Source organism: Aptenodytes forsteri, unplaced genomic scaffold (genome assembly GCF_000699145.1).
Source record: "Aptenodytes forsteri isolate BGI_AS27 unplaced genomic scaffold, ASM69914v1 Scaffold32, whole genome shotgun sequence".
Classification (NCBI taxonomy): domain Eukaryota; kingdom Metazoa; phylum Chordata; class Aves; order Sphenisciformes; family Spheniscidae; genus Aptenodytes; species Aptenodytes forsteri.
In genome coordinates, this window is record NW_008795138.1 from 2,052,155 (window position 1) to 2,068,136 (window position 15,982).

The 15,982-nt window shown below is 38.3% G+C and overlaps 1 protein-coding gene across 1 annotated transcript in view; it reads right to left on the reverse strand.

The window, feature by feature from the left end:
• Positions 1–15,518, reverse strand: part of GPC5 (glypican 5) — an 807,080-nt gene extending 791,562 nt beyond the window's left edge. The window contains exon 1 of the mRNA XM_019471856.1: positions 15,365–15,518. Coding sequence (XP_019327401.1) covers positions 15,365–15,473 — 109 coding nt within the window. The 5' untranslated portion in view covers positions 15,474–15,518. The remainder of the gene's footprint in view (positions 1–15,364) is intronic.
• Between the last annotated feature and the right edge of the window lie 464 nt (positions 15,519–15,982).

Below are 15,982 nucleotides of genomic sequence, written 5' to 3' on the forward strand. Positions count from 1 at the left end.
ACGGTTGGACTCGATGATCTTAGAGGTCTTTTCCAACCTCAATGATTCTATGATTCTATGATTCTAACTCTCTGCATGAGGAAGAAAACTGTGGGGGGATGTGTTTGGGGTAGACTGGATTCAGTTTTCTGATTAAATTGACATTATTCATCTTTCGAGGAACCATTCCAGTGCCAGACTGTACTACAATGAATGCCTTCATACATTCACACTCACCATTTTTAAGACTGGAGTAGGATTGTAGAATCTGACTGCTGTAACGCACCTTGGGCCTGCAAAATATTTATTTACAAAATAGGGCAGTTGCTGGCATTTGATTACAGCACATTTTCAAAAGCTGATGCTAAACCAGAACTGAAGAACTTGAGATGGGGTTGATATTCTATCATACCCATAGTTAGCCTGTTCCAGTGGCTAATCACCTTGACTATTAAAATTTATGGCTTATTTCTCATCTGAGTCCATCTGGCTGAGCTCCCAGACAGTGGCTGGGGGGGGGGGGGTTGGGTTTGAGCTCCCAGACAGTGGCTGTTGTTACGGCTTCAGTTATTAAAGAACTCTTTAGTACCCGGAATACTGTAGCTACTGATAAGCTATAAAAATAAAATCCCAGAACGAAATACACAGATTGAAGACTCTGAGAAGTCATCAAATCTCTCATTCTTCCCCAAGAAAGGATAAACGACAACTATAACTTTCCTGACAGATGATGTTGAGGGATTTTTCTGTTAAGAAGTTAGAAAGCTTCAGTGACAAGGGATTCCAAAGCCTATGTCAGTAGTCTACTGCACATGGTATTCAAAATGCAGGAAAACATGGATTTATGTAAGAACACACAAGGGTTCCTGTTTTGCTATCTGTTCCTTTTCTAACAGTTCCTAATATGCTATTTGCTTTTTTAACTGCTATAGAGCATCCAGCTGCATTTTTCACAGAATTACCTCTCGCAATCACAAGATCTTATTACTGGTCAACTCAGAGACTATCATTTTACATAAGAAACAGGATTTATTTTCCCCATATATATCACCTGACATGTAATTTTACTGGATTTTGTTTGCCATTTTAATTCCTGTTTAGCCAGTCTTGTAAAGCCTTTCTGCAACTTTTTGTATTTGGCTCTCTTCTGTATTACCCTGTATAACTTATGATCATAAGCATTGCTTTACTTTTCTTTCCTTCTTCCAGATTTTTTTTTTGCTCTATGTTGAACAGCACACACCCTTGAAGAACGCTTTGGTGACCTCCCTCCAAGGGAGGGAGGTAAGAATCAACCATTTCTTCCCATACTTTTTTGTTAACTTGTTCTCCCCCGCCCCCCCTCCCCCGTTATTCAGTCATACCAGCATTTTATCTTTTATCTTGTTTATCTTGTCTACTAAATACCTTTGTTGATGGGACTTTGTCAAAAGTTTCCTGGAAGACTAATCAATCAGAGTATAGCTATGTATACAAGGCCAAGCAAGTTAGCTCCCCAGTTCATTCCTATCTACCCCGATCATCTGTATGGTCTAAATGCCAGTTTGCTCCTAAGATTGATGTGAGCCAACTTGTACCCACTGAAACAAAACCCCATTTCACTCCAGGGACCTGGGACTAAAAAGCAGTATAGATGAGTTTGGCTCCCTCCAGCCTATACAGTTCACCATCATCACTGTTCCAGCAGCCTTTGCCACTCAAGCACCACCATTTGCCCCAACACCACACCCAAGGGCATGCAACACCTACATTTGATGCCATGCTCTAAAAACAATACTCTGATGGGTTACCATCGTTATTTCAGACATCCTCAAGCGAAAAAGAAAACCTGTGACAATAATCACATGTTGCAGAGCATAAGGGCAGCAAATGGTACAGCTCAATCCTATGCACATGGATGTGGTTAGTCCACCGTGGAAGCACTGGCCTAGATACTGCTTATGCCTGGATATTGCACACACACCTCAACCAAGCTGGGTACCTCCTCATGGCCAGAGATCACCCTGCTTAGAAGATGCATTTACCAGTGTAGATTTACTTAATAGCTCACATCGACTGGATTCATATCCTTCAGATAACTGAGTATTTACTCTGTGAAAGTGGACACAAAGTGACAGCAAAAGAATGCCACTAGCATTGCATCTCCATATTAAATAGATAGGAATGACTTCTGAAGTTTAAGGCAATGGAAAAGCTAGATGCAGTGCTGTAGAGCGAAACAGCACATGTTTTTCCCCAGAATTTGTACAAACTCTGAAGTTTTGAGTCAGGGTAACCACTTTTACTTTTTCCTATATTATTATGGGAACAGAAGCAGGTTAGCTTTTTTTGAGAAACCACTTATACTTTGACTTAAACTTGACATGCTCTATTTAGAATGTTTTTCTTACTTCATTTTGCTAGAACATCAAATAGACTTTTTTTGGTCTTAAGAATTTTTATTTTAATTTTTCCGGAAAAGGTTGTAACACTGTTCACACACTGTATGAGATTTTACATTTTTAAATGATAAGTAAAAAAAACTATCACTTGTTCTGAATTCTCAACATACACAGTGAGAAGATGCCATAGTTGTCTGTCTTTCACTGTTTCAGTAGATACTTGCATGTAAATGGACCAAGTTAGGGAACTACTTACAGCTTCTAGCGGTAATGCGTTTCACTGAAATTTAAAGGTAGATGGTGCAGAGAAGAGAGGAATCATGGTTTCTACAACACAATCAGATTTTCTTTTCTTCAGGTTACATAAATAGTAGTGTCCTCATTTGAAGAGCAGAAACTTTCCAGATTCTCTATGGTAACCAGCTGATTAATCGGATACACTGATTTCTTAATACTGTCTTTGACTTCCCCCTTCCTTTCCAATACTTACGTCTCATTTTAGGTTGTAATGTCTTCAAGAAAGGACTGTTGGTTATGGTTGTACATTGTGCAGATGAGGGAACTGAGGGTGTAAAGTTCTATAGAAAACAAGAAATGAAAAAGACCACACCTATTTCCCCCTTTCTTCTCCTTCTTTCTTCCTAACACCCTGGTTATGGTTACATTGTGCAGATGAGGGAACTGAGGGTGTAAAGTTCTATAGAAAACAAGAAATGAAAAAGACCACACCTATTTCCCCCTTTCTTCTCCTTCTTTCTTCCTAACACCCTAATTCTATACTTCTCTCATTACTTCTCTAAGGTTTGGGATTTTAGGATTTATTCATTTCTGGTTTATTTGTTTTTTAATCCATCCCCCAGTTGATTGTTTTGATCAGTACACAGACATAAGCTGATGCTTGGATATTTTTTCAAGATCTTCAATTGACATAGATATTTTTAATTATTTTATGTAACTAATACAAGTGCTCTTGATTGGTTTTATAAAAGGAGCTGAGTTTTAAGAAGATATGCAAAAAGCTTGAGCCTGGGTGCATCTTCCCAAATCTGCTTGACAGTATGCTCCTGTTCCAGTTGCATTAGGCACCATAGCAACTGCAGGGAGGGAAGCTGAGTATCGAAGAACTACTTCAGCTAGGGAAGCAAATCTGTAGTTAGAAGCAAGAACAAACCTACGATCACGATTATTTTTCGCCCTACTACCTTGTCTGTTCTGTATCTAATTCAAAAAGTGTGATGTTCCTGAAGAGCAGCAATTTGATTCGCAATTTCTTTTTCCTTTTCCCCCTCAGGCTCCAGTGACTGTTCTGTAATGGTGACATTGTCTAAGGCTTTAATATAACTTAGTCCCTTACTTTTAAAATATAAATATACACTATATACAGTTTATGTAAGTAAAAACTGTACACTGTTAATGTAGGTGTAGTCATCGGAGTTACTTAACTCAATTTAAAATAGACGTATTTGATCTTATCTCCTTTGAGCATTATGGGACCAAAAGCCCCACCTCACATGTAGACACTAGACGTGGACAACTACAGTCTGAAAGAGTGAACTTGAATCTTTTGCTGAAAATATAGTGCCATTTGCTTTTCTCGAGGTTATGCAGGACATCCTCCACGGGATCAGCAGATATGACAGAGGACAAACAGGACCAGCACCTCTCTGTAGAGGCAGGCCTGGAGGACAGACAGGACACCTTATGACAGCTAAACCAGCACTAGATGGATGCCTGTTGTGCAGCTGAATCAAGCCCTAAATCTCATCCCAGTGATTTACTGTTAACACCTTTGCCTCTGGGAGGGTCACACTGCACTATATCACTAACCTTTTTTGTTCTTACGCAGTTACCTTCTCTCCTCCTCATGGTCCCCTTCTAACTTCGCACTATTTCATCTTCCACGTTCTTGGCTATTTTGTCTCACAGTAACACAGCACAGAGAGAGGAAGCAAAATTAAAGTTCTTTAAACCAAAGGGGTCATTAATCTGTTTTCACAGTAAGGACTAAGTGCAGTGAGTGCAGGAAGGGCTGTATTTAAATCTTAAATTATAATAAACACTCAAGAAAACATTATCTTTAAAAGAAAACAGCAGGTTTATGATCACCAGGTGTAAAAGAAAAAAAAAGCCAGCTTAACGAACCATTAAATATAAAATGGAAATATTAAACGAAGAACTAAATCTTTCCCAAGGGGGTAATCACTACAAAATTTCCTTAAATATTAACTTCTACCTAATAACGCAATAACAGAAAAGCCCTTGCATAAAAGAAATTACAGATTTTAATCCTCTACTCTGAAGGAAACCCTTAAATTAGATGGCTATTTCAATTTATTTTTAAAACAACAAGAATAAGTCATGAAGAATCGAGTCCCTCATGGGACTGATCAAAATTGAGTTTGCAGTTTCCTCTACTATGCTGACAATCATTTACAATAAAATCAGAATGAGAAAGGGAAATGGTCTGTGGGGACCACTGAGCCAGGTAATAGCTTCAGTATAACACAGTCACACAGCAGAAAGCAAATTAAAATGTAAATAGAATTTTAATATAGTTGAACGAGGCCTTACTTTGCTTACAGGATTCTTGCTTGCAGCTTTTAAGTAACATAATCAGGAGTGACAAAACTAAATACTGATTGGTGATAATCAGGTATTTTACTTTACCAGCAATTTGTTTAAAATAACATGAGGTTAAAACTGTGTTAGGCAAAAGCAAGAAAATTAGCTTACAAACTACTTAGGTTTAAAATTGCCATGACATAATGGGAGCACAATGCAAAGCCATACTATAACTTAAAATTTCTAGTCCCATTCTGTACATCTACAAACCTTGCAAATTATAACTACATTATCCCATTTTACAAATCACAAAGACCTTGTAGGTACAACATAAAGAACAAGGAATACTTCAAATATTTAATTATTTTTAGATATCTAACAATAAATACATATATTTATACATACATACTGCATTTTACACAAGCACAAAACAAAGACATGCTATACTCCAGTATAAAAATAACACATTAATTTGATTTGAAAGAAATTTTCTCAGCCACCTAATAAGCCTGATCCTGCAGAATATCTATGCTATACTTTGCACAAGTTTCTCTCATTCAAAACAAGCAGCCAGCCCACAGCTATCACAGTAGTGGTAGTGGAGGGGAACATCCATTGGAATCTACATGCATCCCTCTTTATTCTTTAAGAGCAGTTAATTGGCTCCCATTCAGCACATAATCCCTTCTTTTTAAAGTCCTGGTGACCGTACAGGATCCATTGAAAAGGGCAACAACAAAATTGATGAGATATGGAAAACTGGATGTGTATCCAGCCCAGAGTTCACACATGCCTTGAAAAAACACTTGTTCTAAAGTGATTCAGGCCTGGCAGGTGAAACTATGCCAGTGCAGACTATATTTATAGATTATACAAATAATTAAAACTACTCACTGGAGCAGCAACGTGCAACCTTCCTTTGTTGCAGATGAGTACCCTAACCACTGAACTACAGAGCTAATTTTTCACTTTGCTTCTGTCCCAATGAATATTAAGTAGCTATACAGACCAGAATAGCTGCAACAGGGAAGATTAAGAGTTATACACTGCAAAATAAATAACCCAGAAAACAGTCATCTCTCCTCAGTAATCTGCTGTATTTTTAGATACTATCCAAAAATCCTATATAAATGGCTACTCTACATGTGCTAAATGGCTATGCAGCCTAGCTACAGAAAATCTGTAGCATTCTGTATTGTGAACTGCTATGCATATGCATTTTAAATGCACTTACGGAGTGAATAGAAAACGTTCTCTTCTGGAACTCCAGGATCAGCAGATCTCTATCACGGCACTCCTCTAGTCTGCACAGACCTAAGTTCAAGCCCTTAATGCAAGCTCAGATTTGTAGATTTATTAAAAATTGACAATACTTGCACCAATAGCTCTTTCAAGACTCAAAGTACAGTTACCTGCGCCTGCTGATGACCTGTTTAATATTAGTAAAGGTTTGTTTCATTACCACTGTTAAAATCACTGTCACCTACTTCATGACATGAGACAGACATACCTTTCTGCTTCATTCCAGAAAAAGAACAGAAAGAAAAGTAGATAATCGCTTCCTATTTTTCATATAAGCAAATTGCCACATGATAAGCAAAGGGGTGAACAGTAGGTTTCACATTCCGTGTACAGAATCTACTTGCACATTTCTACCTCTCTGGCAGGAGGGAAGTAGTTCACTCTGAGCAATAAGCCAGCTTTCCTTTACTTCAGGATAAAAGCAATCACCTCTAAGTAGCTGACAGGCTGGAAACTCAAATATTAGCTTATTGCTCAGTAACCTGCTTGTGTTCCCAGACCTTACTCACACCCTTGAGCTACATTAGACAGGGTGGCTGTAAGGTTTCAGAGAGTAGGGAACTTCTGAGGGCTATTACTTTGGTGTGTATAATATAGGCATCGGGGCACAGCTTCAGACACCTCAGTGTAGATATCTAAATATTTGAAGTTTAAGTGTCCAAGCTTTCATTGTAGTCAAGGGTGACACTGGGCTCAGTTCAGCTGCCTAACCATAGGTTTCTAGTGCTGTTTGACATGCCCTATGGTGTCTAGCAATAACTTCAGATTTTTTTTCTCCACAGGAGCAAAATTCTCCTTCCAGGTTTTTGTTTGCTGTTCAGTTCTTTTTTTGCAGATTTCCTAGTTTAATTCTCACTTTATTACTCATCATCTACTTTTTAAAGTACAGGTGTAGTTATTTACAGGAAAAAGTCAGTATTGGTTTGTTAAATTTTGTAATAACGTATTCTAATGCTTATTTGATTAAGTCCCATTTGATGCAATTCTACCCTCCCTCACTCTTCCTATTTGCTGTTTTGACAAGATGGTTTTCTAATTCAAAATGTCACTTATAATGCAATTAGATTTACCTGCTTTAGATGTAAATGCATCTATCTTTAAAAATGCCACCTAAAACCATACAAATTTAGTTCATTTTTGCTGGGAAAGAAAATTGTTTTTACCTCTCACAAAGCCTTTGAAAATGAAGTAGATCCATTTCTCCTAAGCAGTATGCCAGGTTCACTGAGATGCAATTTGAAAAAAATGGGGCTAAAAATAAGACTTTCTATATTATAAAAACTGCAAAATTCCTTGAATTTCCCATGTGGAATATGTAGTTCATAACACTGTAATTACTAAATGTCTATTCAAGTGACAGCGTACAGATTTAGTAGCTCTATACACAACAGTTCCACTGTAAGAATAACAAATAATGAAATCATATTTCATGTACAAAGTTTTGAACAAATTCATGTTCTTTTAATACTGAAATAGAGTATTCTAAATTTAAACCCATCTGCAAGCATCTTTATGGCTGAAGTAGACAATCCCGTTATGTTATAGTAGAGAACTGTGTTATCTTCTTGGAAAGAAATTAACAAACCCTTTTTTGTCAGATCATAGCACCCATAGATTAAGCTTAAAACTAGTTAAAACATTCAACTCCTTTAACCTTTCTTTGTAAATCGTATTTTAAGCCTGTCATAGAGTTGAGAAAAGCCTGTTGAGCAGTCTAATCTATCCCCTGGCCCCAAAGCAGAATCAGTCATATCTACAACATATGGCAGGTGTTGTCTTGTCCAGCTTGTTTCTAAGACCTCTGGACATGGAAACAGAACAGATCCATTCCAAGTTATGCCCCATCCTGTTATGTCTTCCACTTAACAGGATGTCCCTTAATGTCCCTTAAATGTAGGACCTTGCATTTGCTCCTGCTGAACATGTTTTTCACACTTTGCCTCCAACTTGTCAAGATTTTTTTAAGTTCTTCCAACAAGACTTGACTTGCTGATGCTTTTTCATTTTCTTAATGGAGATAATAAAAATACTAAATGAAAACTTTTCCACATGTACTTAGAAATCTTGGAAATGTAAAAGGCTACAAAAAATGCTATCTTTGAAACAACACTAAACATTCATTCTAAACTACCAACTTCACACTGCCTTCTTCTGTTCAGAGTTGTCTTCTTTCAAACTCCTACCTTTTGCCAGCAAATCAGCTTCCCAAAATTCTCAGAATAAGCAGGAAGGAGGCATCAACAGTTCTGTGAAAATGAAAACTTTCTATAGCCACTGCTCCCAAGGGAATGATGCTTTAAATTTGTACTTCACAGTTTTTTTCTAATTTATGAGCACTACATAGAGTATAAAAATTCTAAATTAGCATACGTCTACACTGATCACTGTGTTACACAGACACAAACCAAAATAGTAGTTAGCTGGATACTAACAAAAATATGATTATGAAAAAATCTTAGTATTCACCGAGTATGCGAGTCTGAACAGTGCACCTACGTCAGCTTAATTGCAGCTCAGGTATTATTGCAACTAGGAGAAATAATTAAGTGATGGTAAATAAACATAGGCTGAGACAAGAATCCATGAGCACAAGTGCACATTAAAAAAGTACAATTTAAGAAAAGACTGATGTGGTGAAAACTGTTATTACAGAAGCCCATTAAATCCCTGTGTATATACACCCCAGGAATGCCTGTAGCACAGCATACATGTATGCAAATCAGTATCTAAAAGATAAGAATGAGATACAATGGAAGTAAATCCCTCTAGATTGATAAAAGACTTGCTTGCAATACAGAAATAAAACTCAGGATTAATAATGAAATTTTAAGTATTAATCTAAATCTCCAGATTTCTGCACTTACAACAGCCCCTTAATGCTGTGTTTTACGTATATATAGACGTACTGGGTCCAATTCTAAGTTATATTAGCATACTATTTATCCTGCTTTTGTATTATAAAGGAATCAAAATACCATCTGAATAGATGATTGCTGAAGTTAATAAGGTTTGTATAACAGCTCTGCTCCTTAGACCAACCAGTGGGTATAACCGTTTTCCTGTGTTATTAAAATTCCCTGCTTCCTCAGTCCATAGGGGAACACGATCGTAGCTGTGGGGAAGGTCTGCAGAGCAACAGAGAACGAGGAGCACAACTCTGGTGAACCAGAGACATTTTTGAGACCCTCATCCCTAAGTATAACAAGTGACAGTCAGGTCTCTTAGCCTGTCCACTTTTTTGACTTTTAATAGAATCATTCAGTTTCATTTAGTTAAGAGAAGTTGGGATTCACAGGTTTTTGGATTTTAGCTTATTTATATCACACTTAAAATCAAAAGGATTATGGAGCCGAGAAAGAAGAAAATGTTGGAACTTCGAAGCAGTTCTTTCGCATTGCAAATGATCTAGAGGGCAACGTATCATTTGAAACTGTAAGTGAGATACAGCAGCTCTTGCCGATCTTCAAATCATTCTTCAGAAAACTTCACAAATGGAAAACAATTGAATCAGTGCCAGGGCAGATTTAGTTTCACAAGGATGAACAGATATTCCGTTATTTCTTATGGCTTACCATGCTACCAGAGAAAGCAGCTCAGAAGATTTCAACACATTTTCTAGTTCACACAATTTATTTTAGCTACTGACTACAACTTTATCATATTTAAAGGTAGTAATTGTACTGTGACCTGAAACAGTATGATATAACAGTTTGACTTCACTTAAGTCTGGTCTAGGATAAAGTGGACACTGATCTATTGTGTAGTAATAATTTCACAGAACATCATGAAACTGCATTAGGAAAACCTGACTGAAAATACTCCAGAACTTACATCACAAAAGCATTAAGAGTTTTCCTACATAGTAGTGAAAGTGTCAGAAAATGCTGTATTGAAGAATGCAGTTTATTACCTCTTTCTTACAGAAGCATACTTGCCAAGTCCACTGTTTTGGTGACAGGTTGCCACATTCATAAATCATTCACAGTTCCATATTTTTAAATCAGTTGTACAGTACTGGAGTTGCCAAATGCAGTAGCACAAAGAAAAGTCCGTTTGCTTTCAGACTCTACAACCTAATTATTATCTCTAAATTTCCCATTCAACCAGACAAGCTGCTACCTCACTCTGTGTCACACATTGCCACTTTTTAAAGGGTTATGAGCTCTCTGTGTGAAAAAATAGTGAAGTGACACAAGATCTGCTATTCTGTTGCAGAGAGCTCCATCCCACTCAAAATCACCAGATTCTTAGATGACTATTCAATTCCTCTCCAAGTTGTTACAAATCGTAGGGTTTTTTTTTTTCCTACACAAAAACTGCCACTGCATTGTGACTATACAAGGGTTGACCCTCGTGGTGCTTGTTCCTCTTTTGTTTGGAGGTATAGACAAGGGTCTGCGTGAACTTTGAGTAACATCTAGAACTGTGCAAAAGGAGTGTGTGTGTGTGTGTGTGTGTGTGTGTGTTTGGAGGTATAGACAAGGGTCTGCGTGAACTTTGAGTAACATCTAGAACTGTGCAAAAGGAGTGTGTGTGTGTGTGTGTGTGTGTGTATATATAGGTGTACAGCATATAAAATAAAGGTTAAAAAAGCATTTGTTTTTATGGTTACCACTAGAATGGAGATGTTATGGCAATCCCTGTACAGCATTCACAATCTTTTTTTCAGTTATTATTAAGATAATAAATACTAAAAATGCAGAGCTGTGCAAGAATGTTACCCTATCAAAATAACTGTCTTGAAACATGATTGTCATACAGCTTAAGTTCTCTAGTCACCTTTCCCAAGGGAAGAATGATCTCTTGCTCTCTGTAATATATCTCCCACCTACCAGATTAATATCTCATTTAAATTCACTCTTACCTATCCTTCTGTTCCCTTACCACTCCTCAAAGGTATTAAAAAGAAACAAGAATCACAGTGAAAAAGAAAATACACGCTCTGAAACACCCTGAAATGTAAGGAAAAAACTGTAACAGTACTTGCTAGGAAGCAGTACACAAGTGGTGCAATTTGCACCATGTAGCTTGACATGTCCTAAGAGACATGGAATTTTTGCAACATTTGAAAGTTGTCAATAGACAGTTACTGTCAGCAGGCAGCACTTACCACAATACAGAACCACAGGATTTTAACAAACATTAGAAGGTGACAAAGATATGTCAATATATATCTATATTTACTCTCGCATAAAGATACATGCACACACATACAGTTAATAGGTAGACAGATAGGCAGACAGATGTCTCATTTCACAAACACAGTCATCCTAAAGTACTTAGTACTTAGTCATCCTGAAGTACTCAGGATCTCTAGACTGTATGTAATACAGAAAGAAAACACACCTCTGAAGACCTCCAGAGGCAGATACAGATCACTTATTTTAACTGCCTACCTCCCTCTACTGAATATGTAAGAAACGGAGAGAAAACATTAGCTATTTATTGTGTTTGGATCCAGTCCACCTCTTTTAGGCCAAGGCATCCAACCTCAACAGACTTCAAAAAGAGGCAGGTGACAACAGTGACAAAGTCCACGACACCTGCTCCCCTCTGTACACACCCCAACAATCCCCTTCACGCCTTCTGCATAACTGCTGAGATGTCTGTCCAGTTGCCAAAGTAGCAGAAGAGGTAATCACACTCCTAGCTGCACAGCCCAGCCTCAGCTAAACCTAAAGGGAATGCCTAAAGATTTGGTAGTGAATGCTGAGATAGACACCCTGTCATACAGTAATTCAGATTGGAAAGGACCTTCAGCAGGTCTCCAGTCCAAATTCCTGCTCAAAGCAGGGTCAAAACTGAATTCAGACCAGGTATAATGTCTTATTATGTTCCTCGAGTTCAAACCCAAAAAACATCAGCAGCATCTTTTTATGGTTCCTGAATCTGAAATCATTTAGCTTGAATTTTAGTTAGCAACGGTACCAATTCTTCAAAAATGAGTGGCATGCTCAACAGCATGTTTTTCCACAAATAACTACTTCAAGGTTAAACAAGGTTATAAATCTAAATAATACATAATCCACAGAATATTCTCTCTCAATTATACTTAGAATCATAGAATCATTTAGATTGGAAAAGACCTTTAAGATCATCGAGTCCAACCGTTAAGCTTGCACTACCAAGTCCACCACTAAACCATGTCTAAGCACCACATCTACACGTCTTTTGAATACCTCCAGGGATGGTGACTCAACCACTCCCCTGGGCAGCCTGTTCCAGTGCTTGACAACTCTTTCGGTGAAGAAATATTTCCTAATATCCAATATAAACCTCCCCTGGCACAACTTGAGGCCATTTCCTCTCGTCCTATCGCTTGTTACTTGGGAGAAGAGACCCACACCCACCTCGCTACAACCTCCTTTCAGGTAGTTGTAGAGAGCGATGAGGTCTCCCCTCAGCCTCCTTTTCTCCAGGCTAAACAACCCCAGTTCCCTCAGCCGCTCCTCATAAGACTTGTTCTCCAGACCCCTCGCCAGCCTCGTTGCCCTTCACTGGACACGCTCCAGCACCTCGACGTCCTTCTTGGAGTGAGGGGCCCAAAACTGAACACAGTAGTCGAGGTGCAGCTTCACCAGTGCCGAGTACAGGGGCACGATCACTTCCCTACTCCTGCTGGCCACACTATTTCTGATACAGGCCAGGATGCCATTGGCCTTCTTGGCCACCTGGGCACACTGCTGGCTCATATTCAGCCAGCTGTCGACCAGCACCCCCAGGTCCTTTTCTGACAGGCAGCTTTCCAGCCACTCTTCCCCAAGCCTGTAGCGCTGCATGGGGTTGTTGTGACCCAAGTGCAGGACCCGGCACTTGGCCTTGTTGAACCTCATACAATCTGCCTCAGCCCATTGATGCAGCCTGTCCAGATCCCCCTGTAGAGCCTTAAGCCTTTCTATCCTCGAGCAGGTCAATACTTCCACCCAACTTGGTGTCGTCTGCAAACTTACTGAGGGTGCACTCGATCCCCTTGTCCAGATCACTGATAAAGATACTAAACAGAACTGGTCCCAATACTTCTTTACATAAAAGGAAATTAAAGACAAAAGTACTAAAGCATGTACCTCAAAAATATATGAAGTGTATAAGGTATATAAAATATATATACTTTAAAGTATATGCTTTGAAAAATATTTATTTAAAAGCAAATGATGAAAGAAAGCCAGTGGGAGAAGTAATTAGTGTTAGGCTACATATTTGGGAAGGATGGCTTGCATTCTTGCAACAAGAACTGTTCACGCGTGTTTCACCAAAAAAATGAAAAACTGTAATTCTCAAGCAGTTCTGAAACCATCCCTCTATAGGGAGGATGTATCATCACCAGGCTACAGAGGCAGGCTCCTTTCTTTGAGTCAGCGCTTCTTGAATTCCTTTCTACACTCTAAAATGGCATTACTGGAAAAGTGAAAAGTGCGTATGTCCCACATTAGCCTCTGAACTGGTGTTTAGGGCATCCCCCTGGACTGGCAGGTGACAGAATTTTAATCTTTACAAGCTGAGAAGGGCCTAGGACCCACACCCTGAATAACTGCTCAGATTGTACCCAAGGAAAGCACAACCATTTCTCCTCAAAGGCATGTGTGTATCCCTGTCTTTCAGAGAGAACTCACCTACGGGGGAGATGTACACTGCACGCACTCTGAAAACACCCCACTGACTGAGCCCTCAGGACATAAAAGCAATAGAAATGTAGTTTCTGGGTCCTGATTTCACTTAACTTCACTTAAATGTCACTTAAATCCCATTCTTGTGAAGACTGAGAAATCCTGGGATTGCACAAGTATGTTATCTAGATACCTAAGGGTTTTTTTGTGCATTGTTGTTTTGGGTTTTTTCTGGGGATGGGGGAAAGGAGGAGGTGTTAAAACACCAAGGCAGAGAGTACAGCCCTCACTTAAGGAAAGTACAGTTGGTTACTGAGCTCTACAGAGCCTACAGCCCTAGGTCAGCAAAGCAGTACAACATATTGTACTATTATGGTGCAAAAAAGAGAGCTAATATACAGAAGTTGGAATGAAGAACAAAGGCAGAAAAGAGGGAGGGAGACATTTCTTTGCACATTTTACCAATGATCTCCCGACCGTGACACCCATGGACAGCTGTGTTAGGCAGGCTAAATGGCAATATTCCCAGAAAGTAGAGAGCAACTGCAACTTGTTTTTAGCATTAGACAGCCTAAATTTCATAAAGGGAAGGCTTTAGGACCCCAGTCAACTTTGCTGCTCATTTTATGACCCCAGGCAGTTGTTTTTGTTCTGCTAACCATTTTAGCCTCACAGGTTAAAAACAAGAGAGTCACCAGAAGGACAACTTCGTGAGCCTGCATGAAGTTACCATCTTATCCTGTCCAACCACGTGGTCATTAAGGCCATAACTACACATTAATAGACAAATGACAAGACTGTAGGGCTTTGTCCTCAACACATGTGAACTCTATATCCCTTTCTATCACATACAACCTCATATTGCCACTATTTCTCACATCTTCCCAGCTCCTAACCAATTTCTGCATTAACTTATGCCTTATTAATTCAGAGAAAACTGTATAGTATGCAGAGTAATTGCTAAAAGGCAATCTCACCATCAGCCTAGATAACTCTTAATTTATCAGATAGCTTCCTATGGTGCATTGGAACAACTGTCACTCAACCTCCCTTTTTTTTTAAATTATTTTTAGAAACTCAGGTAGGGTTTTTTTAGAAACTCAAAAGCTTACAAAACTAGAACCCAAAAATGAACCTCAAAAACAAACTACCCAAGTATTTCTATTAGAACAAGACAAAGAACATGATGGGCGGAAATACTGATATAACAAAATCTCTCTTTTGTAGCACTCCGGGCAGTAATTTTGCATTTTAGTATCATCTAAATTAAAGAAGTTCAAGAGGAATTTAAATTTACAATTTAAATCAAAGCAATTTTTTACTTTTTCTCAAATATCATTTTTTAAAAGTCACGAATTCCAAAAGCAATGCAGTTTCTAATCACCTGCATGATTTAATACTCCTTCTTTGAAAGCATAAAAGCATAGGGAGAAGCTAAAAATTAACAGATAACTTTTATTACATGCATAAACTAATGAAAGATGAAAATCAAGAAAAGTATGAACAAGTTTGGAAATAAAAACCAGAAAGCTTTACCTTGAAAAGCAGCTGCATTACGAGATACTAAAAATTTTAACGTAGCGCTCGATGTCTGAAGCACTTGCTGTATCTCTTGCTTTGCTGCAGCCTGATACCTTTCTTCCATCTTTTTGGTACAGCATGTTGGATTTTTAGAAGTACAAACCTGGAGATCAACCCCTAGAGAAAGAGATAATTACATTGATTACTACAAAACAGAAATACGCAATACACAAATACATAGAAAACAGTTACTTTTTTTTTAAAACATAGGTATAGACACATAAAAGAAATACACAAAGCTTTAAAGACATCTGGTCTTGTTAAACAAAAAATTGAAGGAGATACTAACTAAAATTCTGTGGGAAGAGTACACTTATTACAGTTAATTCATGTCATATAATATAATTTCCCTGACACCGTAATCTTATTCCAGCTGTGAACATTGCTAACTAATGTTGGTAAAATACACTAGATATGCATTGCACATGATCTAGAATACTGAACTGCTGGGCCAGCTCATGGCTGGCACTCTTGTTCTTCTGAAAATCTTGGACTGGAAAGAGCTAACTACTGCTAAATATTACAAACACATTAGTGGAAAGCTCATTCCTGACAGGAGCACTCCTAAATTCC